At 32.5% G+C, this 27772-nt stretch overlaps 1 protein-coding gene across 2 annotated transcripts in view; it reads right to left on the reverse strand.

Annotated features, from left to right (window-relative positions):
- LOC130449039 (mucin-5AC-like) overlaps nucleotides 1-26227 on the reverse strand; it is a 30214-nt gene extending 3987 nt beyond the window's left edge. Inside the window, exons 1-6 of one of the 2 annotated variants that reach the window (XM_056786676.1) lie at nucleotides 26004-26227; nucleotides 11214-11537; nucleotides 10878-11157; nucleotides 10627-10811; nucleotides 4931-5081; nucleotides 4654-4830 (exon numbers count right to left, since the gene is read on the reverse strand). In XM_056786676.1, the coding sequence (XP_056642654.1) occupies nucleotides 4654-4830; nucleotides 4931-5081; nucleotides 10627-10811; nucleotides 10878-11157; nucleotides 11214-11537; nucleotides 26004-26023 (1137 nt within the window). In that variant the 5' untranslated portion in view covers nucleotides 26024-26227. The remainder of the gene's footprint in view (nucleotides 1-4653; nucleotides 4831-4930; nucleotides 5082-10626; nucleotides 10812-10877; nucleotides 11158-11213; nucleotides 11538-26003) is intronic. The other variant, XM_056786677.1, reaches the window with a different exon arrangement.
- Nucleotides 26228-27772: the final 1545 nt, after the last annotated feature.

Here is a 27772-nt window from a genome sequence, read left to right on the forward strand (position 1 = left end):
ACTGCGCCAATTATATTTTCGTTACACAAATATCGAATTTGTTATGAAAACCCTTTGGAATTGACCGAATTTCGATGGAAATCCTACTGACTGCGCCAATTATATTTTCGTTACAAAAATATCGAATTTGTTATGAAAACCCTTTGGAATCGACCGAATTTCGATGGAAATCCTACTGACTGCGCCAATTATATTTTCGTTACAAAAATATCGAATTTGTTATGAAAACCCTTTGGAATTGACCGAATTTCGATGGAAATCCTACTGACTGCGTCAATTATATTTTCGTTACAAAAATATCGAATTTGTTATGAAAACCCTTTGGAATTGACCGAATTTCGATGGAAATCCTACTGACTGCGCCAATTATATTTTCGTTACAAAAATATCGAATTTGTTATGAAAAAACCTTTGGAATCGACCGAATTTCGATGGAAATCCTACTGACTGCGCCAATTATATTTTCGTTACAAAAATATCGAATTTGTTATGAAAACCCTTTGGAATCGACCGAATTTCGATGGAAATCCTACTGACTGCGCCAATTATATTTTCGTTACAAAAATATCGAATTTGTTATGAAAAACCTTTGGAATCGACCGAATTTCGATGGAAATCCTACTGACTGCGCCAATTATATTTTCGTTACAAAAATATCGAATTTGTTATGAAAACCCTTTGGAATCGACCGAATTTCGATGGAAATCCTACTGACTGCGCCAATTATATTTTCGTTACAAAAATATCGAATTTGTTATGAAAACCCTTTGGAATCGACCGAATTTCGATGGAAATCCTACTGACTGCGCCAATTATATTTTCGTTACAAAAATATCGAATTTGTTATGAAAACCCTTTGGAATTGACCGAATTTCGATGGAAATCCTACTGACTGCGCCAATTATATTTTCGTTACAAAAATATCGAATTTGTTATGAAAACCCTTTGGAATTGACCGAATTTCGATGGAAATCCTACTGACTGCGCCAATTATATTTTCGTTACAAAAATATCGAATTTGTTATGAAAACCCTTTGGAATCGACCGAATTTCGATGGAAATCCTACTGACTGCGCCAATTATATTTTCGTTACAAAAATATCGAATTTGTTATGAAAACCCTTTGGAATCGACCGAATTTCGATGGAAATCCTACTGACTGCGCCAATTATATTTTCGTTACAAAAATATCGAATTTGTTATGAAAACCCTTTGGAATTGACCGAATTTCGATGGAAATCCTACTGACTGCGCCAATTATATTTTCGTTACAAAAATATCGAATTTGTTATGAAAAACCTTTGGAATCGACCGAATTTCGATGGAAATCCTACTGACTGCGCCAATTATATTTTCGTTACAAAAATATCGAATTTGTTATGAAAAACCTTTGGAATTGACCGAATTTCGATGGAAATCCTACTGACTGCGCCAATTATATTTTCGTTACAAAAATATCGAATTTGTTATGAAAAACCTTTGGAATCGACCGAATTTCGATGGAAATCCTACTGACTGCGCCAATTATATTTTCGTTACAAAAATATCGAATTTGTTATGAAAAACCTTTGGAATTGACCGAATTTCGATGGAAATCCTACTGACTGCGCCAATTATATTTTCGTTACACAAATATCGAATTTGTTATGAAAACCCTTTGGAATTGACCGAATTTCGATGGAAATCCTACTGACTGCGCCAATTATATTTTCGTTACAAAAATATCGAATTTGTTATGAAAACCCTTTGGAATCGACCGAATTTCGATGGAAATCCTACTGACTGCGCCAATTATATTTTCGTTACAAAAATATCGAATTTGTTATGAAAACCCTTTGGAATTGACCGAATTTCGATGGAAATCCTACTGACTGCGTCAATTATATTTTCGTTACAAAAATATCGAATTTGTTATGAAAACCCTTTGGAATTGACCGAATTTCGATGGAAATCCTACTGACTGCGCCAATTATATTTTCGTTACAAAAATATCGAATTTGTTATGAAAAACCTTTGGAATCGACCGAATTTCGATGGAAATCCTACTGACTGCGCCAATTATATTTTCGTTACAAAAATATCGAATTTGTTATGAAAACCCTTTGGAATCGACCGAATTTCGATGGAAATCCTACTGACTGCGCCAATTATATTTTCGTTACAAAAATATCGAATTTGTTATGAAAAACCTTTGGAATCGACCGAATTTCGATGGAAATCCTACTGACTGCGCCAATTATATTTTCGTTACAAAAATATCGAATTTGTTATGAAAACCCTTTGGAATCGACCGAATTTCGATGGAAATCCTACTGACTGCGCCAATTATATTTTCGTTACAAAAATATCGAATTTGTTATGAAAACCCTTTGGAATTGACCGAATTTCGATGGAAATCCTACTGACTGCGCCAATTATATTTTCGTTACAAAAATATCGAATTTGTTATGAAAACCCTTTGGAATCGACCGAATTTCGATGGAAATCCTACTGACTGCGCCAATTATATTTTCGTTACAAAAATATCGAATTTGTTATGAAAACCCTTTGGAATCGACCGAATTTCGATGGAAATCCTACTGACTGCGCCAATTATATTTTCGTTACAAAAATATCGAATTTGTTATGAAAAACCTTTGGAATCGACCGAATTTCGATGGAAATCCTACTGACTGCGCCAATTATATTTTCGTTACAAAAATATCGAATTTGTTATGAAAACCCTTTGGAATCGACCGAATTTCGATGGAAATCCTACTGACTGCGCCAATTATATTTTCGTTACAAAAATATCGAATTTGTTATGAAAAACCTTTGGAATCGACCGAATTTCGATGGAAATCCTACTGACTGCGCCAATTATATTTTCGTTACAAAAATATCGAATTTGTTATGAAAACCCTTTGGAATCGACCGAATTTCGATGGAAATCCTACTGACTGCGCCAATTATATTTTCGTTACAAAAATATCGAATTTGTTATGAAAACCCTTTGGAATTGACCGAATTTCGATGGAAATCCTACTGACTGCGCCAATTATATTTTCGTTACAAAAATATCGAATTTGTTATGAAAACCCTTTGGAATCGACCGAATTTCGATGGAAATCCTACTGACTGCGCCAATTATATTTTCGTTACAAAAATATCGAATTTGTTATGAAAACCCTTTGGAATCGACCGAATTTCGATGGAAATCCTACTGACTGCGCCAATTATATTTTCGTTACAAAAATATCGAATTTGTTATGAAAACCCTTTGGAATTGACCGAATTTCGATGGAAATCCTACTGACTGCGCCAATTATATTTTCGTTACAAAAATATCGAATTTGTTATGAAAACCCTTTGGAATCGACCGAATTTCGATGGAAATCCTACTGACTGCGCCAATTATATTTTCGTTACAAAAATATCGAATTTGTTATGAAAACCCTTTGGAATCGACCGAATTTCGATGGAAATCCTACTGACTGCGCCAATTATATTTTCGTTACAAAAATATCGAATTTGTTATGAAAACCCTTTGGAATTGACCGAATTTCGATGGAAATCCTACTGACTGCGCCAATTATATTTTCGTTACAAAAATATCGAATTTGTTATGAAAACCCTTTGGAATCGACCGAATTTCGATGGAAATCCTACTGACTGCGCCAATTATATTTTCGTTACAAAAATATCGAATTTGTTATGAAAATCCTTTGGAATTGACCGAATTTCGATGGAAATCCTCCTGACTGCGCCAATTATATTTTCGTTACAAAAATATCGAATTTGTTATGAAAACCATTTGGAATTGACCGAATTTCGATGGAAATCCTACTGACTGCGCCAATTATATTTTCGTTACAAAAATATCGAATTTGTTATGAAAAACCTTTGGAATTGACCGAATTTCGATGGAAATCCTACTGACTGCGCCAATTATATTTTCGTTACAAAAATATCGAATTTGTTATGAAAAACCTTTGGAATCGACCGAATTTCGATGGAAATCCTACTGACTGCGCCAATTATATTTTCGTTACAAAAATATCGAATTTGTTATGAAAACCCTTTGGAATCGACCGAATTTCGATGGAAATCCTACTGACTGCGCCAATTATATTTTCGTTACAAAAATATCGAATTTGTTATGAAAAACCTTTGGAATTGACCGAATTTCGATGGAAATCCTACTGACTGCGCCAGTTATAAGTTTATTTCCGATAAATCGAATTTTTAACAACGTATTTCCACTTAAACAATTGAAAAACTAACGATTTCAAATTTAAGTCGAATTTCACGTCAGATTCTCAGTCATATTCGACCTAATGTGTATTTAAATGTACTAAAACCGCAACCAAAAATGATCATGTCGTAAATATTTCGAAATATGTACTTATTTGAATTACCCTGTATTATTATTACTTTTTTGTTACCCTATACCTTTCCCGACACTATTTTTTAAATGAATTTTTTTTTCTTATACTGTGGATTCAAGACGACAAAAAAATATTTTATATTCAACACTTTTTATAAACCCTGTATGTGATAAATAATTCCGTTTCTAGTTCAAATCTAACCGTCACTCCAGTGCCGATAGTTATGCAACAAATACACCGAATGTTATGACATTTGCCTATTTTAAAAAAATTTATTTTTATTTACTGTTCGATCAATTTCGATGCGCTCGTTGGGTATGGCCCCCAAAAAACGTACCGGCCCTTCTGGTAGTTCTTGCGGGAACGAAGGTTTGCCTTGATTGGCGCCTCCGTTAAAACTATCGCTATCGACCAAATCCAAAGATGGACGATGCACGTTTGCACGCGTGCGCCCTCTATTGCCCTAGACGAGAAGTTATTTTTATCATTATCAATATAATAGAAAAAAAAAAGGTGAGAGATTAGTATCAGACGTGGATTTAATGAAGGTAAAATATAAGTACCTGTATTTCGTCTGATACATTATCTGTATCGGTGGAAGTAGCCTCGCCTCCGGACGGCCTTCCTCTTCCTCGACCTCTAGTTACCGCTCCAGCTCCGGCGGCAGGTTTTAGTTCCTCTTCTGGTAAGGGTGTGGTGTTCAAGTTTCTACTTCTTCGGATCGAAAAGGATAATGTCGTCGTTAATATTCCAATCGATATTGAACATTAAAATCGCTATTCAACTATTTAGGTTAATGCTACGAGTCGATTTGATATGTTATGAATTTTTTTGTTAAACGACGCCATCTATTATAAAACGACGAAATTTATTGAATGGTCGTTTCTACATAGTGAAAGTCAATTGAAGGTCAACGTCGTGTTGGTCAATTCCTTTTGTTCGACGTCATAACGTACTGGGTGGTTCAAAATGATTATGATTTAGGAATAGATAATTAAGATACAATGTGTCAAATAATAATAATAATAAAACGGTAGTAAGGCAGAGGGTTTTCGAAAATAACACAAAAATGTGGTGTATACAGAGTGGCCTATTTAAAAAGACATATATTACGAGGGTTTTCGGAAATAACACAAAAATGTGATATACAGAGTGGCCTATTTAAAAAGACATCTATTACAAGGGTTTTCGAAAATAACACATAAGTCAAAATATACAGAGTGGTCTATTTGAAAAAAAAATATATTACGAGGATTTTCGGAAATAACACAAAAATTTGATATACAGAGTGGACTATTTAAAAAGACATATATTACGAGGGTTTTCGAAAATAACACATAAATCAAAATATACAGAGTGGTCTATTTAAAAAAAAATATATTACGAGGATTTTCGGAAATAACACAAAAATGTGATATATACAGAGTGGCCTATTTAAAAAGACATATTACGAGGGTTTTCGAAAATAACACAAAAATGTGATATACAGAGTGGCCTATTTAAAAAGACATATATTACGAGGGTTTTCGAAAATAACACAAAAATGTGATATACAGAGTGGCCTATTTAAAAAGACATATATTACGAGGGTTTTCGGAAATAACACAAAAATGTGATATACAGAGTGGCCTATTTAAAAAGACATCTATTACAAGGGTTTTCGAAAATAACACATATAAATCAAAATATACAGAGTGGACTAATTTAAAAAGACATATATTACGAGGGTTTTCGAAAATAACTCAAAAATGTGATATACAGAGTGGACTAATTTAAAAAGACATATATTACGAGGGTTTCCGAAAATAACTCAAAAATGTGATATACAGAGTGGACTAATTTAAAAAGACATATATTACGAGGGTTTCCGAAAATAACACAAAAATGTGATATATACAGAGTTACCTATTTAAAAAGACATATATTACGAGGGTTTTCGAAAATAACACAAAAATGTGATATATACAGAGTGACCTATTTAAAAAGACATATATTACGAGGGTTTTCGAAAATAACACAAAAATGTGATATATACAGAGTGACCTATTTAAAAAGACATATATTACGAGGGTTTTCGAAAATAACACATAAATCAAAATATACAGAGTGGTCTATTTAAAAAAAAATATATTACGAGGATTTTCGGAAATAACACAAAAATGTGATATACAGAGTGGCCTATTTAAAAAGACATATATTACGAGGGTTTTCGAAAATAACACAAAAATGTGATATATACAGAGTGACCTATTTAAAAAGACATATATTACGAGGGTTTTCGAAAATAACACAAAAATGTGATATATACAGAGTGACCTATTTAAAAAGACATATATTACGAGGGTTTTCGAAAATAACACAAAAATGTGATATATACAGAGTGACCTATTTAAAAAGACATATATTACGAGGGTTTTCGAAAATAACACATAAGTCAAAATATACAGAGTGGTCTATTTGAAAAAAAAATATATTACGAGGATTTTCGGAAATAACACAAAAATTTGATATACAGAGTGGACTATTTAAAAAGACATATATTACGAGGGTTTTCGAAAATAACACATAAATCAAAATATACAGAGTGGTCTATTTAAAAAAAAATATATTACGAGGATTTTCGGAAATAACACAAAAATGTGATATACAGAGTGGCCTATTTAAAAAGACATATATTACGAGGGTTTTCGAAAATAACACAAAAATGTGATATACAGAGTGGCCTATTTAAAAAGACATATATTACGAGGGTTTTCGGAAATAACACAAAAATGTGATATACAGAGTGGCCTATTTAAAAAGACATATATTACGAGGGTTTTCGAAAATAACTCAAAAATGTGATATACAGAGTGGCCTATTTAAAAAGACATCTATTACAAGGGTTTTCGAAAATAACTCAAAAATGTGATATACAGAGTGGACTAATTTAAAAAGACATATATTACGAGGGTTTTCGGAAATAACACAAAAATGTGATATATACAGAGTGACCTATTTAAAAAGACATATATTACGAGGGTTTTCGAAAATAACACAAAAATGTGATATATACAGAGTGGCCTATTTAAAAAGACATATATTACGAGGGTTTTCGGAAATAACACATAAGTCAAAATATACAGAGTGGTCTATTTAAAAAGACATATATTACGAGGGTTTTCGGAAATAACACAAAAATGTGATATACAGAGTGGCCTATTTAAAAAGACATATATTACGAGGGTTTTCGAAAATAACTCAAAAATGTGATATACAGAGTGGACTAATTTAAAAAGACATATATTACGAGGGTTTTCGAAAATAACTCAAAAATGTGATATACAGAGTGGACTAATTTAAAAAGACATATATTACGAGGGTTTTCGAAAATAACTCAAAAATGTGATATACAGAGTGGACTAATTTAAAAAGACATATATTACGAGGGTTTTCGAAAATAACTCAAAAATGTGATATACAGAGTGGACTAATTTAAAAAGACATATATTACGAGGGTTTTCGAAAATAACTCAAAAATGTGATATACAGAGTGGACTAATTTAAAAAGACATATATTACGAGGGTTTCCGAAAATAACTCAAAAATGTGATATACAGAGTGGACTAATTTAAAAAGACATATATTACGAGGGTTTCCGAAAATAACACAAAAATGTGATATATACAGAGTTACCTATTTAAAAAGACATATATTACGAGGGTTTTCGAAAATAACACAAAAATGTGATATATACAGAGTGACCTATTTAAAAAGACATATATTACGAGGGTTTTCGAAAATAACACAAAAATGTGATATATACAGAGTGACCTATTTAAAAAGACATATATTACGAGGGTTTTCGAAAATAACACATAAATCAAAATATACAGAGTGGTCTATTTAAAAAAAAATATATTACGAGGATTTTCGGAAATAACACAAAAATGTGATATACAGAGTGGCCTATTTAAAAAGACATATATTACGAGGGTTTTCGAAAATAACACAAAAATGTGATATATACAGAGTGACCTATTTAAAAAGACATATATTACGAGGGTTTTCGAAAATAACACAAAAATGTGATATATACAGAGTGACCTATTTAAAAAGACATATATTACGAGGGTTTTCGAAAATAACACAAAAATGTGATATATACAGAGTGACCTATTTAAAAAGACATATATTACGAGGGTTTTCGAAAATAACACATAAGTCAAAATATACAGAGTGGTCTATTTGAAAAAAAAATATATTACGAGGATTTTCGGAAATAACACAAAAATTTGATATACAGAGTGGACTATTTAAAAAGACATATATTACGAGGGTTTTCGAAAATAACACATAAATCAAAATATACAGAGTGGTCTATTTAAAAAAAAATATATTACGAGGATTTTCGGAAATAACACAAAAATGTGATATACAGAGTGGCCTATTTAAAAAGACATATATTACGAGGGTTTTCGAAAATAACACAAAAATGTGATATACAGAGTGGCCTATTTAAAAAGACATATATTACGAGGGTTTTCGGAAATAACACAAAAATGTGATATACAGAGTGGCCTATTTAAAAAGACATATATTACGAGGGTTTTCGAAAATAACTCAAAAATGTGATATACAGAGTGGCCTATTTAAAAAGACATATATTACGAGGGTTTTCGAAAATAACTCAAAAATGTGATATACAGAGTGGCCTATTTAAAAAGACATCTATTACAAGGGTTTTCGAAAATAACTCAAAAATGTGATATACAGAGTGGACTAATTTAAAAAGACATATATTACGAGGGTTTTCGGAAATAACACAAAAATGTGATATATACAGAGTGACCTATTTAAAAAGACATATATTACGAGGGTTTTCGAAAATAACACAAAAATGTGATATATACAGAGTGACCTATTTAAAAAGACATATATTACGAGGGTTTTCGAAAATAACACAAAAATGTGATATATACAGAGTGGCCTATTTAAAAAGACATATATTACGAGGGTTTTCGGAAATAACACATAAGTCAAAATATACAGAGTGGTCTATTTAAAAAGACATATATTACGAGGGTTTTCGGAAATAACACAAAAATGTGATATACAGAGTGGCCTATTTAAAAAGACATATATTACGAGGGTTTTCGAAAATAACTCAAAAATGTGATATACAGAGTGGACTAATTTAAAAAGACATATATTACGAGGGTTTTCAAAAATAACTCAAAAATGTGATATACAGAGTGGACTAATTTAAAAAGACATATATTACGAGGGTTTTCGAAAATAACTCAAAAATGTGATATATACAGATTGGCCTATTTAAAAAGACATATATTAGGAGGGTTTTCGAAAATAACACATAAATCAAAATATACAGAGTGGTCTATTTAAAAAAAATATATTACGAGGATTTTCGGAAATAATACAAAAATGTGATATACAGAGTGGCCTATTTAAAAAGACATATATTACGAGGGTTTCCGAAAATAACGCAAAAATATGATATACAGAGTGGCCTATTTAAAAAGACATATAATACGAGGGTTTCCGAAAATAACACAAAAATGTGATGTATACAGAGTGGTCTATTTAAAAAGACATATATTACGAGGGTTTTCGGAAATAACAGGAAAACATTTTATGGTGTATATAGAGTGGATTATTTAAAATGGAGTAAAAGGCTGGATATGAAAAAAAAAAATACGTCATATTTTCAAATTTCAATGTTACAGGGGCGAGCAAAAATCAGTAAAATCCAAAATTTCAAAAAATTACTACTCCAACTAAAAATTGCGCCTTCAAACATATCGAGTATTGTTAGAATTTTGAAAAATGTTAATTTTGATCTACGGGGCACCGAATTTTTATTAAAAAGAATTTCAATTTTTTACCAAAATAAAAAAAAAAAAAACGCCATTTAAGGACGATACTTTGAAAAACATGCAAAAATATCCCAATCCGAGCCTTGCAGAGGAATCAAATCCTATATCGGGTCCAATCTTCGAAATATTTGGAAAAAAACTGCGTATCACGCCTGTTCTAACCCCAAACTCGAACGTAAGTCAACGTCGGTAGCATCTTCTCGGTTACATCTGCAGTATAATCCACCAGGTGATACAATCGCTTTCCGGCCTTGAATCGCCTCATCTAACAATCGATAATTCGATCGCGAGTCACAATTAAATCGAGATACGGGCGTGTTACCATCGAATTATGAACTTAAAATGCGCACGCGCTCGAATCCCTGAAACGCAATCGAACTTACCTCGGAGGAAATCTGGTATTAGCCGGTAATCGTTCGTCGTCGACCGTCTCCTCTTCCCCCAATTGTTTACCACGTTTGCCGCTACCTCTGGACGGGAGAATTTCGTTGGTTTCGGCGACTTGTTTCTGTTTATCCCCGCGCGTCGGTATTCGGTTCCTCGCCGGACCGTCGTGGGCATTGGTTATCTGTCACAGATACGAACAAACATTGAAACAAAAAAACCCCGACACACGATCGAAAGGTATTCTTACGGGCTTATCTTTGGGATCGTCCTCGTCGTAATAATAATAAACGTATTCGTATTCGTATTCTTGACCGTTCGGTCCTTTTTTAATTTGGATTCTGGATCTGGTGTTGTCGCTGGCGGCTCCGAAGAGCGCCACGTCGTCCACGACGGGCTTCGGGGCCGATTTTCCCGTTGTGAGTACGGGACTCGGGGTGGTTACGGATTTTTTCACTCTTCCGCCGCCGCCTCTTCGATTCAACGACTTTTCGGTCGTCGAGGTGACTTCCAACCCCGAAGATTGATACCTGGAAGCAAAAATTTATGAAGCGATCGCTCTCCATTCGATCGGTACACGTCTTACTTAGCTAATAAAGCCTTTACGTCGATTTTCGTTGCACCGGGAGGCGCCGGAGCCGGAACCGGGGATTTACTTGGCGCTTCCCTTTTCTGTTTTACCCCGGTGTAGTTTTTGTCGTCTTCCTCCAGGGTATAGGTTAGGGAAGGTGGTAATTTGTGAGCGGTTTCGAATTGTTTGTATTCTCGCAGAGGTTTTTCGTTTCGTGTTATCGGTTTCGCGTCATCGCTAACCGATTGGACGAAGACGTATTCTTCGCCTGGTTTCGGTTCGGTTATCAATTCCGGTGACGTGGGATAAGCTTCGGTTGCCGCCAATACGCAGATCAATCTACGGATAAATTGAAACACGATTTAGAACCTTCAACGCTAGCACCAGGAGCTAAATCAGCTGCATAATTGCCAGCGACCCTCCTGGAAAGCTACAAACACGGAAGATCTACTGAATGTACGAACCCGAGTTCACGAATTCAGACTGGAGTCGCCTGAAGACGCCGAGACTAAATTTGGGAGCGTATAACGAAAATTTCTTATCAACAGATCAAGTGCCATCGTCGAGGGTCGTGCTAAAGTCACGCCGTAAACAAAAATCACGAGGATTTGAGTCTGGAGATCGAAGAGGCTGATGCGGACGTTTCGACTCGATTTCGATCACTAGTTTTTTGTTGGAGGAAAGATCCATCTCGATTTAATACCAACAATCGTCCTAGTGAGTTTTTTGACGGACGAAATGACTTGTTTTGATTAGGATCATCGCCGAACTGGCCTATTACGAATGTGTAAGGAAAAAATCGCGCCCGAGGGGCGATTGATGCTCGATAAATGACTTTCTTCGGTTTCTTCGACGAAGGTCACGCTTTGACCTTGAAAAACGAAGAAATTTCTCCTCGTCTTTCACTCTCTCGACGTACGCGAGGATTTGGCTCGCCTACGTAGTTTCGAGGGAGTCACTGACACCTGACGATGGCTCTTCATGTAACAAATGATATCGAAAGTGGTGACCCGGTTGGGTGAAGTAAATTTTGGGACGTGGCAGACGGGATAAGCGAAATATCCACACTAGATGATTGATGGTTATTAGAAACGTAACGGTTTATGAAAAAAAAAAAAAAAAAAAAAAAAAAAATAAAAATAAAAATCCGATTGATGATGCAATTATTACAAAAATTTTCATAATCTCGTGTATATTAATTCGATTTTATTATTAATTATTCATCGGATGATTAAAAAAATTTACTCGGATTTCATTTGTAGGATATACGGGGTGTGTATAATTCGATAAAATTATCATCGTTTTCATTTCGAATCGGTTTTTATTTAAACTAGTGTTTCATTAAGTTTTTTGTGCCAAAGTCCCTCCAAAGTCATTCTGAAATTTTTATGCCCCCTTATGTAATATCATCGAGCCTTTTAATTTTTTGCGTTATCGCTTTTAGAGCTTTAAAATCCTTTTTTGAGGCGGATTACTCATCAATAAGGCTTTAAATCCTTAAATAATCGTTTTTAACGCTTTAAAAACCTTTTTTAAAGTGGATTACTCATCAAAAAGCGTTTCAATCTTTTGGATTTTTGCTTTTAGCGCTTTGAAAACCTTTTTTAAAGTGGATTACTCATCAAAAAGCGTTTCAATCTTTTGGATTTTTGCTTTTAGCGCTTTGAAAACCTTTTTTAAAGTGGATTACTCATCAAAAAGCGTTTCAATCTTTTGGATTTTTGCTTTTAGCGCTTTGAAAACCTTTTTTAAAGTGGATTACTCATCGAAAAGCGTTTCAATCTTTTGGATTTTTGCTTTTAGCGCTTTGAAAACCTTTTTTAAAGTGGATTACTCATCAAAAAGCGTTTCAATCTTTTGGATTTTTGCTTTTAGCGCTTTGAAAACCTTTTTTAAAGTGGATTACTCATCGAAAAGCGTTTCAATCTTTTGTTTTTTCGCTTTTAGCGCTTTAAAATCCTTTTTTGAGGTGGATTACTCATCAATAAGGCTTTAAATCCTTAAATAATCGTTTTTAGCGCTTTAAAATCCTTTTTTAAAGTGGATTAATCATCGAAAAGCGTTTCAATCTTTTGGATTTTTGCTTTTAGCGCTTTGAAAACCTTTTTTAAAGTGGATTACTCATCGAAAAGCGTTTCAATCTTTTGGATTTTCGCTTTTAGCGCTTTAAAATCCTTTTTTGAGGTGGATTACTCATCAATAAGGCTTTAAATCCTTAAATAATCGTTTTTAGCGCTTTAAAATCCTTTTTTAAAGTGGATTAATCATCGAAAAGCGTTTCAATCTTTTGGATTTTTGCTTTTAGCGCTTTGAAAACCTTTTTTAAAGTGGATTACTCATCGAAAAGCGTTTCAATCTTTTGGATTTTCGCTTTTAGCGCTTTAAAATCCTTTTTGAGGCGGATTACTCATTAACAAGCTTTTACATCCTTTAGATTATCGTTTTTAGCGCTTTAAAATAATTTTTTAAACTGAATTACTCATCGAAAAGCGTTTCAATCTCTTGGATTTTCGCTTTTAGCGCTTTAAAATCCTTTTCTGAGGTGGATTACTCATTAACAAGCTTTTACATTCTTTAGATTATCGTTTTTAGCGCTTTAAAAACCTTTTTGAGGTGGATTACTCATTAACAAGCTTTTACATCCTTTAGATTATCGTTTTTAGCGCTTTAAAATAATTTTTTAAACTGAATTACTCATCGAAAAGCGTTTCAATCTCTTGGATTTTCGCTTTTAGCGCTTTAAAATCCTTTTCTGAGGTGGATTACTCATTAACAAGCTTTTACATTCTTTAGATTATCGTTTTTAGCGCTTTAAAAACCTTTTTGAGGTGGATTACTCATTAACAAGCTTTTACATCCTTTAGATTATCGTTTTTAGCGCTTTAAAATAATTTTTTAAACTGAATTACTCATCGAAAAGCGTTTCAATCTCTTGGATTTTCGCTTTTAGCGCTTTAAAATCCTTTTCTGAGGTGGATTACTCATTAACAAGCTTTTACATTCTTTAGATTATCGTTTTTAGCGCTTTAAAAACCTTTTTGAGGTGGATTACTCATTAACAAGCTTTTACATCCTTTAGATTATCGTTTTTAGCGCTTTAAAATAATTTTTTAAACTGAATTACTCATCGAAAAGCGTTTCAATCTCTTGGATTTTCGCTTTTAGCGCTTTAAAATCCTTTTCTGAGGTGGATTACTCATTAACAAGCTTTTACATTCTTTAGATTATCGTTTTTAGCGCTTTAAAAACCTTTTTGAGGTGGATTACTCATTAACAAGCTTTTACATCCTTTAGATTATCGTTTTTAGCGCTTTAAAATAATTTTTTAAACTGAATTACTCATCGAAAAGCGTTTCAATCTCTTGGATTTTCGCTTTTAGCGCTTTAAAATCCTTTTCTGAGGTGGATTACTCATTAACAAGCTTTTACATTCTTTAGATTATCGTTTTTAGCGCTTTAAAAACCTTTTTGAGGTGGATTACTCATTAACAAGCTTTTACATCCTTTAGATTATCGTTTTTAGCGCTTTAAAATAATTTTTTAAACTGAATTACTCATCGAAAAGCGTTTCATAATTTTTTAAACTGAATTACTCATCGAAAAGCGTTTCAATCTTTTGGATTTTCGTTTTTAGCGCTTTAAAATCCTTTTCTGAGGTGGATTACTCATTAACAAGCTTTTACATCCTTTAGATTATCGTTTTTAGCGCTTTAAAATAATTTTTTAAACTGAATTACTCATCGAAAAGCGTTTCAATCTCTTGGATTTTCGCTTTTAGCGCTTTAAAAACCTTTTTTAAAGTGAATTACTCATTAACAAGCTTTTACATCCTTTAGATTATCGTTTTTAGCGCTTTAAAAACCTTTTTTAAAGTGAATTACTCATTAACAAGGCTTTCAATCCATTGGATTTTCGCTTTTAGCACTTTAAAATCCTTTTCTGAGGTGGATTACTCATTAACAAGCTTTTACATCCTTTAGATTATCGTTTTTAGCGCTTTAAAATAATTTTTTAAACTGAATTACTCATCGAAAAGCGTTTCAATCTCTTGGATTTTCGCTTTTAGCGCTTTAAAAACCTTTTTTAAAGTGAATTACTCATTAACAAGGCTTTCAATCCAATGGATTTTCGCTTTTAGCGCTTTAAAAACCTTTTTTAAAGTGAATTACTCATTAACAAGGCTTTCAATCCAATGGATTTTCGCTTTTAGCGCTTTAAAAACCTTTTTTAAAGTGAATTACTCATTAACAAGGCTTTCAATCCAATGGATTTTCGCTTTTAGCGCTTTAAAAACCTTTTTTAAAGTGAATTACTCATTAACAAGGCTTTCAATCCATTGGATTTTCGCTTTTAGCACTTTAAAATCCTTTTCTGAGGTGGATTACTCATTAACAAGCTTTTACATTCTTTAGATTATCGTTTTTAGCGCTTTAAAATAATTTTTTAAAGTGAATTACTCATCAACAAGCTTTTCAATCCTTTGGAATTTCGTTTTTAGCGCTTTAAAATCCTTTTTTGAATGATCTTTTATAAAAAAAAATGCGCCAAAAATGTTTGTTCATAAATAATCAAAGTTTTGAATCATTTCAATCGAACTGATTGATTATTTTTGTTAATATTCTGTAGTATGTTGCGTCCAGTGAAAAATACGATTACTTTCAATGGAACTATGCACTTTCATCTAGTAAAACCGCATGTCGAAATCATTCAAATTATCATTTTTGTTCATAATCTCACCAATTAACTTTTTGTGTAACTCGGTAACTAGTTTTCATAATATTTTACATTAAATTAAAAAATTCACGTTTCACCGAAATAATAATTCAAAAATAAAGTCGTTTTCAAATACATCTCAAATCGAATTTAAAGTTGTTCGCTTTTCCCCGCGATAACTCAATAGGGTTGAGGTCTGGCGATTGCGGCGGACAAATTATCACTTTCCACTGCATTCTTCTTTCTAATTCATTCAAACACTTCGATATATCTTTGGGATCGTTGTTACCGGCTGGTTCGTACAATATTTTCAAAATAATCCCTTCGGAACATCCCCAGGTCCATCCATCTTCATGCAGCTCGAGCTGCTAACTCTTGGCCGGATCAATACAATGAGTTTGTCTTCTTCGAGGCCGTCCTCGACGTTTTCTATCGTATTTTTGGTTTACTAGACTCTAGAGGGATGTAGGTATGTTGGTTTTTCCTTTGTCGTGAAACGTCGCACCGAGTTAATCGAATGTTTTATTGAAAAAGTTGCGAATCCGTATAAAAACTCACCCCAATCGGCTATACGGAGTGGAAAATGAAAAATCTGGACTTTAGGGTTTATAATCACACTAAATATACTACATTAAACAAACTATTTAACTATAAGATCATTCCTGAATGTACAATAACCACCTTTTAGATGTTTAAAGTAATTTTGATCAACCTTGTCCTCTACGTAGGTTCAACTTAGTTCATATTGGCTTTTTATGACCTTTCGAGGTTATAAACCACCACATCCGGTGATTGCACGCCTTTTCTTTCACAAACAGTTTATATTTGTTTAAATAGATTGTTTTACGAGGTGCATTTAGAAATTAAGTAACTCATACAAAAAGTTCAACAAACAAACCCTAAAGAACTAACCGGATGTGGTGGTTTAAATCACCCGAAGGTCATAAAAAGCGAATATGAACTAAGTTGAACCTACGGAGAGGACAAGGTTGATAAAAATTACGTTAAACATCTAAAAGGGAGTTAATGTGCATTTAGGAGGAAAAAAAATATAAAACACAATCCGTATAATTAAACGAAACGCTATAAAAACCTCAAGTAGATAGTTTTTACTTTTATATTCGACTCAATACCGTCCTGTATTTGAAATCCTCAATGTACTTTTCAAGGATTTTACTTTTACTCTTCTCGAGCTAGCTAATTGATGAACCGGTACGAAAGTATCGCTGCGAACGTGTGGTATTGAGCTTTCGGATTTTTTTTTATATGCAGTTCAATCACGAAATGCTTAGAAGATTACCATAAACATAAATTATATAACGGTTTGCTTAGTAGTACCGGGCGGGCGACTAAGGTGGAAAAAATACCCTCGAGAAAACCTATCAGGGTATGTTTGTTCCAAAAAAAAAACGATAAAAGAATTCTAGAACTGTAAATAAACCGCCTGCTATAATTAAAAGTTGTATAAAAAGTAAATATCGAACGAATTCAGGGTATTTGCCTTTGCCGAATTGTATAATTCCATAATATCGAAACAGGGAGGGCTCAAGGACTCATTTCGCGAACTGTTACCAAGAAATAATGTACCAGGAGACTATCATGTTGCAAGGACATGTCACGACGAATCACACGATCGTGTGACGACGTTTTGATGATTCTGAACGTTGTTTGGTGACGTAACAAATCATATTAATTGCGTCGATACGTGTTGGTGGAAAAAAACGATAAAAGTTCTTTACACTTTACACTACACTAACTTTCTAATATCACTATCACTTAAATAATTTATTGAAATGTCGTAATATATCGAAGAAGAATTCTAGAACTGTAAATAAACCGCATGCTATAATTAAAAGTTGTATAAAAAGTAAATATCGAACAAATTCAGTGTATTTGCCTTTGCCGAATTTTATAATTCCATAATATCGAAACAGGGAGGGCTCAAGGACTCATTTCGCGAACTTTTACCAAGAAATAATGTACCAGGAGACTATCATGTTGCAAGGACATGTCACGACGAATCACACGATCGTGTGGCGACGTTTTGATGATTCTGAACGTTGTTTGGTGACGTAACAAATCATATTAATTGCGTCGATATGTGTTGGTGGGAAAAAACGATAAAAGTTCTTTACACTTTACACTACACTAACTTCTAATATAATTCGCTCATCACTATCACTTAAATAATTTATTGAAATATCGGAATATATCGAAGAAGAATTCTAGAACTGTAAATAAACCGCCAGCTATAATGAAAAGTTGTATAAAAAGTAAATATCGAACAAATTCAGGGTATTTGCCTTTGCCGAATTTTATAATTCCATAATATCGAAACAGGGAGGGCTTAAGGACTCATTTCGCGAACTTTTACCAACAAAAAAATGTACCAGGAGACTATCATGTTGCAAGGACATGTCACGACGAATCACACGATCGTGTGACGACGTTTTGATGATTCTGAACGTTGTTTGGTGACGTAACAAATCATATTAATTGCGTCGATACGTGTTGGTGGGAAAAAAACGATAAAAGTTCTTTACACTTTACACTACACTAACTTCTAATATCACTATCACTTAAATAATTTATTGAAATGTCGTAATATATCGAAGAAGAATTCTAGAACTGTAAATAAACCGCCAGCTATAATGAAAAGTTGTATAAAAAGTAAATATCGAACAAATTCAGGGTATTTGCCTTTGCCGAATTTTATAATTCCATAATATCGGAACAGGGAGGGCTCAAGGACTCATTTCGCGAACTGTTACCAAGAAATAATGTACCAGGAGACTATCATGTTGCAAGGACATGTCACGACGAATCACACGATCGTGTGGCGACGTTTTGATGATTCTGAACGTTGTTTGGTGACGTAACAAATCATATTAATTGCGTCGATATGTGTTGGTGGAAAAAAACGATAAAAGTTCTTTACACTTTACACTACACTAACTTCTAATATAATTCGCTCATCACTATCACTTAAATAATTTATTGAAATATCGGAATATATCGAAGAAGAATTCTAGAACTGTAAATAAACCGCCTGCTATAATTAAAAGTTGTATAAAAAGTAAATATCGAACAAATTCAGTGTATTTGCCTTTGCCGAATTTTATAATTCCATAATATCGAAACAGGGAGGGCTCAAGGACTCATTTCGCGAACTTTTACCAAGAAATAATGTACCAGGAGACTATCATGTTGCAAGGACATGTCACGACGAATCACACGATCGTGTGGCGACGTTTTGATGATTCTGAACGTTGTTTGGTGACGTAACAAATCATATTAATTGCGTCGATATGTGTTGGTGGGAAAAAACGATAAAAGTTCTTTACACTTTACACTACACTAACTTCTAATATAATTCGCTCATCACTATCACTTAAATAATTTATTGAAATATCGGAATATATCGAAGAAGAATTCTAGAACTGTAAATAAACCGCCAGCTATAATGAAAAGTTGTATAAAAAGTAAATATCGAACAAATTCAGGGTATTTGCCTTTGCCGAATTTTATAATTCCATAATATCGGAACAGGGAGGGCTCAAGGACTCATTTCGCGAACTGTTACCAAGAAATAATGTACCAGGAGACTATCATGTTGCAAGGACATGTCACGACGAATCACACGATCGTGTGGCGACGTTTTGATGATTCTGAACGTTGTTTGGTGACGTAACAAATCATATTAATTGCGTCGATATGTGTTGGTGGGAAAAAACGATAAAAGTTCTTTACACTTTACACTACACTAACTTTCTAATATCACTATCACTTAAATAATTTATTGAAATGTCGTAATATATCGAAGAAGAATTCTAGAACTGTAAATAAACCGCCAGCTATAATGAAAAGTTGTATAAAAAGTAAAAACCGAACAAATTCAGGGTATTTGCCTTTGCCGAATTTTATAATTCCATAATATCGAAACAGGGAGGGCTTAAGGACTCATTTCGCGAACTTTTACCAACAAAAAAATGTACCAGGAGACTATCATGTTGCAAGGACATGTCACGACGAATCACACGATCGTGTGACGACGTTTTGATGATTCTGAACGTTGTTTGGTGACGTAACAAATCATATTAATTGCGTCGATACGTGTTGGTGGGAAAAAAACGATAAAAGTTCTTTACACTTTACACTACACTAACTTCTAATATCACTATCACTTAAATAATTTATTGAAATATCGGAATATATCGAAGAAGAATTCTAGAACTGTAAATAAACCGCCAGCTATAATGAAAAGTTGTATAAAAAGTAAATATCGAACAAATTCAGGGTATTTGCCTTTGCCGAATTTTATAATTCCATAATATCGGAACAGGGAGGGCTCAAGGACTCATTTCGCGAACTGTTACCAAGAAATAATGTACCAGGAGACTATCATGTTGCAAGGACATGTCACGACGAATCACACGATCGTGTGGCGACGTTTTGATGATTCTGAACGTTGTTTGGTGACGTAACAAATCATATTAATTGCGTCGATATGTGTTGGTGGGAAAAAACGATAAAAGTTCTTTACACTTTACACTACACTAACTTTCTAATATCACTATCACTTAAATAATTTATTGAAATGTCGTAATATATCGAAGAAGAATTCTAGAACTGTAAATAAACCGCCAGCTATAATGAAAAGTTGTATAAAAAGTAAATATCGAACAAATTCAGGGTATTTGCCTTTGCCGAATTTTATAATTCCATAATATCGAAACAGGGAGGGCTCAAGGACTCATTTCGCGAACTTTTACCAAGAAATAATGTACCAGGAGACTATCATGTTGCAAGGACATGTCACGACGAATCACACGATCGTGTGGCGACGTTTTGATGATTCTGAACGTTGTTTGGTGACGTAACAAATCATATTAATTGCGTCGATATGTGTTGGTGGGAAAAAACGATAAAAGTTCTTTACACTTTACACTACACTAACTTTCTAATATCACTATCACTTAAATAATTTATTGAAATGTCGTAATATATCGAAGAAGAATTCTAGAACTGTAAATAAACCGCCAGCTATAATGAAAAGTTGTATAAAAAGTAAATATCGAACAAATTCAGGGTATTTGCCTTTGCCGAATTTTATAATTCCATAATATCGGAACAGGGAGGGCTCAAGGACTCATTTCGCGAACTGTTACCAAGAAATAATGTACCAGGAGACTATCATGTTGCAAGGACATGTCACGACGAATCACACGATCGTGTGGCGACGTTTTGATGATTCTGAACGTTGTTTGGTGACGTAACAAATCATATTAATTGCGTCGATACGTGTTGGTGGAAAAAAACGATAAAAGTTCTTTACACTTTACACTACACTAACTTCTAATATCACTATCACTTAAATAATTTATTGAAATGTCGAAATATGTCGAAGAAAAACCAACTGTTTCGACAAGATTCACAAATCTATGGTGACGATGGTTAAATCGCTTCCCCATCCATCGTATAGTCCGTATTTGACCACCAGTGACTAATGAAGAAGCAATTGGTGAAACCGCTCTTACATAGTTGCCAGATTTTAACTTATTTAACTAAGTAACTATATTTAAATTAAATTTGAAAGATAATAAAATTATTTTCTACGTGGTTACGTAAATATTCAAATGTTTTTTTTTACCAACTTTCTCCACGACTATGGTGAAAATCTTCATCAAGAATGTCACTTTATGGAATAACAAATTGGATTGTGTGTTAACGAAATATTTCGTACCGAATGTCGTTTCGGAGGCTTCGAAGAAGGAATTTAATTAAAAAAAAAGTAGTAGATTTTGATTCGCTACCATTTTTGTATAATTGAAACAATTTGTGATTAACGATTTGTGTTTTCTATGGATATCACGTGTTTTATGTAATATTAAGTAATTTATGTTGGAAAGAGAGACAAAAATACGATTTTTTGTTTTCGTACATGGAAAAAAACGCACGTTTCAATAAAACCTGAAGAAACTGGATCTAAATCTAGTTCATACTGTATTCGTCCACTTATAGGATTGATTTAAACGTTTAAAACTCCGTCAGGAATATAGTCAATTAAGTAATGGCATTTTGTGGTTCTGTTTGATCAAAATTGGGGTTTTTGAATTGAATTTTTACCAAAAATTGGCTTTCCAAAACTATTTGTTCAAAAATTGGCTTATCAAGTCTATTTGTTCAAAAATTGTGTATCTGTAGTTCAAAAATTGGTTTTATCAATGTAATTGTGTCACAAAATGAACTTTTTCGAATAAAATTCGTTCGAAAATTGGCATTTTGTGGTTCTGTTTGTTCTGTTTGATCAAAATTGGGGTTTTTGAATTGAATTTTTACCAAAAATTGGCTTTCCAAGACTATTTGTTCAAAAATTGGCTTATCAAGTCTATTTGATCAAAAATTGTGTATCTGTAGTTCAAAAATTGGTTTTATCAATGTAATTGTGTCACAAAATGAACTTTTTCGAATAAAATTCGTTCGAAAATTGGCATTTTGTGGTTCTGTTTGATCAAAATTGGGGTTTTTGAATTGAATTTTTACCAAAAATTGGCTTTCCAAGACTATTTGTTCAAAAATTGGCTTATCAAGTCTATTTGTTGAAAAATTGTGTATCTGTAGTTCAAAAATTGGTTTTATCAATGTAATTGTGTCACAAAATGAACTTTTTCGAATAAAATTCGTTCGAAAATTGGCATTTTGTGGTTCTGTTTGTTCTGTTTGATCAAAATTGGGGTTTTTGAATTGAATTTTTACCAAAAATTGGCTTTCCAAGACTATTTGTTCAAAAATTGGCTTATCAAGTCTATTTGATCAAAAATTGTATATCTGTAGTTCAAAAATTGGTTTTATCAATGTAATTGTGTCACAAAATGAACTTTTTCGAATAAAATTCGTTCGAAAATTGGCATTTTGTGGTTCTGTTTGATCAAAATTGGGGTTTTTGAATTGAATTTTTACCAAAAATTGGCTTTCCAAGACTATTTGTTCAAAAATTGGCTTATCAAGTCTATTTGTTCAAAAATTGTGTATCTGTGATTCAAAAATTGGTTTTATTATTGTAATTGTGTCACAAAATGAACTTTTTCGAATAAAATTCGTTCGAAAATTGGCATTTTGTGGTTCTGTTTGATCAAAATTGGGGTTTTTGAATTGAATTTTTACCAAAAATTGGCTTATCAATACTATTTAATCAAAAATTGGCTTAAAAAGTCTATTTGTTCAAAAATTGGGTATCTGTGGTTCAAAAATTGGTTTTATCATTGTAATTGTGTCACAAAATGGACTTTTTCGAATAAAATTCGTTCAAAAATTGGCATTCTGTGGTTCCATTTGATCACAATTGGGGTTGTTTGGATTGAATTTTTATCAAAAATTGGCTTTTCAAGTCTATTTATTCAAAATATAATTTCTTAGGTTCAAGTGTTACAAAAATGACTCGATTGAGTCGATTGTGACCAAAAATTAGCTTCTCTGGAAACTATTTCATTTAAAATTGGCTCTCCACGACGAGTTTGTACAGAAAATTCACTTTTCCGAATACAATTCGTTAAAAAAATGACTTGTCGAGTCTATTAGTTCAAAAATTGGAGTCTACGGTTTAATTTAGTCAAAAAAGGCTCCATTAAGTTGATGTTGGCCAAAAATTAGTTCCTCTGAATGCTATTTCATTAATAATTGCCTATCCATGTCCAGTTTGTTCGGAAAAATCACTTTGCCGAATTCGATTCGTTCAAAAAATGACCGAGTTAGGAGAAATTAACTCACTCAGTTCTATTAGTTCAAAAATTGGTTTCCGCGTTTTAATATTGTCACAAATTGGCTTGGAATTACAAATTGGTTAAAAATATTGTTTCTCAGCTCAAATTTTTTCAAAAATGGATTTATTGAGTTAATTTTGATCAAAAAATGATTTTGTTCAAGAATAATTTGTGTAAAATTTTTCTGAATTTAATTTAGTCAATAGCTGACTTTTCAATTCAATTTCGCAATAAAAAATTGTTTGGTTTAATGAGAATAGATAACAGCTTTTGGTATTTCAAATTGATTTAATTCAGTTGCTCCAGACAAAAATTGTGCACAGCAGGATTTTGCAAACAAAACTAATAACCGATAATAACTTACCTACACTAAATTTCGATTTGAATTAGCAGTAAAAATTCAACAGTTACGAATGGAATGAAAGGTTATTATTCCGTTAGGCAGCGTATTACATAATAATTGCTTTGACATTTAAAACTTGTCGTAAATTCCTGCGAGGACAATAGAAATAAACTATCCGTAATTCATACAATAAAACAAATTCATTAAGAGATAATGCAGACAGTTTAAAATAAATTACTTGAATTATAGGAAACGAAAGAAAAAATAAGAATACTAATAAAACTAATCAACAATCATAAACCAACTTTCGGCGTATTTACAACCTATCAACCACGTATAATAATACGTAATGCAATATAATAAATTATATACTTACTCGATATTTTTTCACAAATCCCAATAACAAAATAAAACTTAACAAAACAGATAATGTTCTAACTTAACCTCACGTTATTATAATTTCAACAATAAACTACAATACTAAACAACAATAAATTATTTTACACCAAAATGGCGGTGACACATTTCAATAGTGTTGCCATTCCTCATTACGTAAAAACTAATTCCCGATAAGGTGAAGAATATAAATCTGAATATTTACTTGATAAATATTATAATTAAAGTCAATTATACTAATTAGCTTAATGAATTACTTCTATTATAATAAAATAAAAGAGGATTTCACCTACTATTTAAATCAATAGATCTATGGTTTTATAAACTCAAGAAAATTGTAACAATTATAGTACTTATGCATATAACATATAAGAATCATAATCGATAGAATCGAACGTCTTGGTTTCATACATTATACAATGTTGTCGATTTGTAAATATATTTGACAGTATCACAATATAAATAAGATTTAAGAAACATTTTTTTACGTTTTGCAATACATAAGAATTTAAATAATGACTATTACTGTTATTTTATTCATTATTCATAGATTGCCGCACCTTATTTTGTAAAAAAAATCCTTTGTAAATGTCAACGATACGCTATACGCAGAAAAATAATTCTACTGAATCACAAGATGTTGTGAAAGTACGTATTGAATCATTTTTGGTATACGCTAGATAACTTCTAATGTATCCTTTCTTTACATATGAATTAAATGTCACGGCGTATACGGGGGGTGATGATCTTTACGTGATTAAATTATTATTTTTCATCGCAAAACGTGAGATAATTATATTTGACGTTGTTGCCAAGCTTATAAGGTTGATTTTCTATTAAATTAACGCCATCTTGGCTAAAGGTACGCAGTTAATGTGAAGCGGGTAGCATACACTAAGTCTGTGGGAAGGATCCTACATTCTTTTCATTGGCTAACGATATTTCCAACTCATAACCGGTTCCTGTAGCTTTTAGTTAATTTGACACATTCTTCAATAATTATGGAAACTTTCAATCAAGCCATGTTGTAATCTTATTTATACTATATATGTTTACATAAAGTTAGGTACCTAATTAGATAGATATCGAGGTATTTATGTCTTATTTTTTTTATGGATTTAATTGAGATTGTACTAGAGCGTTTTTATGTGAGGTTAGAGTTGCTATACCATCCAGAAATATTATTAGAGTATTGACGTTTGTTGTAATAAGTTTAGCAGATATAAAATAATTCCTATTTTATTAAAACTGTCAGCACTTTAAAATTCAGTTTAACTCTGTACAAACCTTTGGATAATATTAATGAATAATACGAGGGCTGTTGCTAAAGTTGTGATATATGGTAAAACTGACGTGAAAATGTCAAATCTGACATTGTAATCATGAAGTTTGACATTTTTAACGAACTTATTAAAAGTAGTTTAAACATTACGTTGTATAATGACCATATTTTGTTATAAAAATTCAATAAATGATATGAATTCTTTTCCAAACATGTAGTATATTAATTATTTATAGAAAAAAACTATAAAATTACAAAAAAAAATTGATTGTAATCGTAATGAGTATGTGAAAATGGTTTTTATTACTTACACGATAAGGTTTTTTGCCATAGCGCTTTTTTAACCTCCAAACAAAGCAGTCAGAGACACAATAAAAGAACTAACACTTTATGTATCACAACGATGAATATTATGAGTCACTTCGCACTCAGCAGCGCCGCATAATCGGTACTGAAACGTCGATTCTTCGATACAGAAAGGACTGAAATGAGAAGGCGACTTTCGCTCTTTTGCCAACAAATTACGCGGTAAGAGGATTGCCACCGCCAACTCACCTCTTATATATCGAAGATTCTTCGCGGGTACCGATGATATACAAGAAAACAGTGGCGGCTGGTGGTGAAAAAAATTAAATATTCTGACCTTGAGTCTCTGAGGACGATCAAATGGTTATCGAAACGCGCCCGAGACAGTGTAATTGTGAGTGTTGGTGTAGGGGTAGTGTAAATAGTGTGTTCGGTATGAATATCACTAACGGTTCCAGAAATTCCAATTTAGTAAATGTTTCCGTCCGGTGGCGCTTGGATTTGACTATGCCATTTCGTAAATCGACCCAAAATAAGTCGAAAATGAAGAATAAAATTTTTCGATATCTCGCTTCGTTTTCGAGATATCTCCTTATCTAATCTAACCTAACCTAACTTTCTCGTGGTGCACTTTGAGTGTAAAAAGTTCAAAAATCGTGAATTTTTTACAGTGAGTTTTTAGTATACTTTTGCCTAAAAACTTTTTTCGAAAAATGCATACTTTTTGAGTTATTAATTTTTTTGAAAAAAATTAAACCCTTATAAATTATTTTTTTCCGAAGTTACCCTTAAAGTTATGAAAATGGTTTTTATTCGGTTGCTTTTAGCAAAGTCAGACGTATTTGAATCTATGTTGAAAAATTTTTCATTTTATACAGGGTGTGTATAAAAAGTGTTCAAAGTCTTTACTTCATAAATATCAAATTTCTTTAATTTTTTAAATAGAACAACCCGGTTTTTTCTATTTTAATGCATTCGGGGGTGAAAAATAAGGGAAATTCATATGAACTTTCCTATCCCTAAACCTCATCGTTATCCAGATATTAAATGTTTTCTGGAAATTCCAGCGTAGTAAATGTTTTCGTCCGGTTGTGCTTGGATTTGACTATGCCATTTCGTAAATCGACCCAAAATAAGTCGAAAATGAAGAATAAAATTTTTCGATATCTCGCTTCGTTTTCGAGATATCTCCTAATGTAACCTAACCTAACCTAACCTAACTTTCCCGTGGTGCAATTTGAGTGTAAAAAGTTCAAAAATCGTGAATTTTTTACAGTCAGTTTTTAGTATACTTTTGTCTAAGAACTTTTTTCGAAAAATGCATACTTTTTGAGTTATTAATTTTTTTGAAAAAAATTAAACCCTTATAAATTAATTTTTCACGAGAATACCCTTAAAGTTATGACAATAGTTTCTATTCGGTTGCTTTTAGCAAAGTCAGACGTATTTGAATCTATGTTGAAAAATTTTTCATTTTATACAGGGTGTGTATAAAAAGTGTTCAAAGTCTTTACTTCATAAATATCAAATTTTTTTAATTTTTTAAATAGAACAACCCGGTTTTTTCTATTTTAATGCATTCGGGGGTGAAAAATAAGGGAAATTCATGTAAACTTTCCTATCCCTAAACCTCATCCTTGTCCAGATATTAAATGTTTTCTGGAAATTCCAGCGTAGTAAATGTTTTCGTCCGGTTGTGCTTGGATTTGACTATGCCATTTCGTAAATCGACCCAAAATAAGTCGAAAATGAAGAATAAAATTTTTCGATATCT

Source organism: Diorhabda sublineata, chromosome 9 (genome assembly GCF_026230105.1).
Source record: "Diorhabda sublineata isolate icDioSubl1.1 chromosome 9, icDioSubl1.1, whole genome shotgun sequence".
Taxonomy (NCBI): domain Eukaryota; kingdom Metazoa; phylum Arthropoda; class Insecta; order Coleoptera; family Chrysomelidae; genus Diorhabda; species Diorhabda sublineata.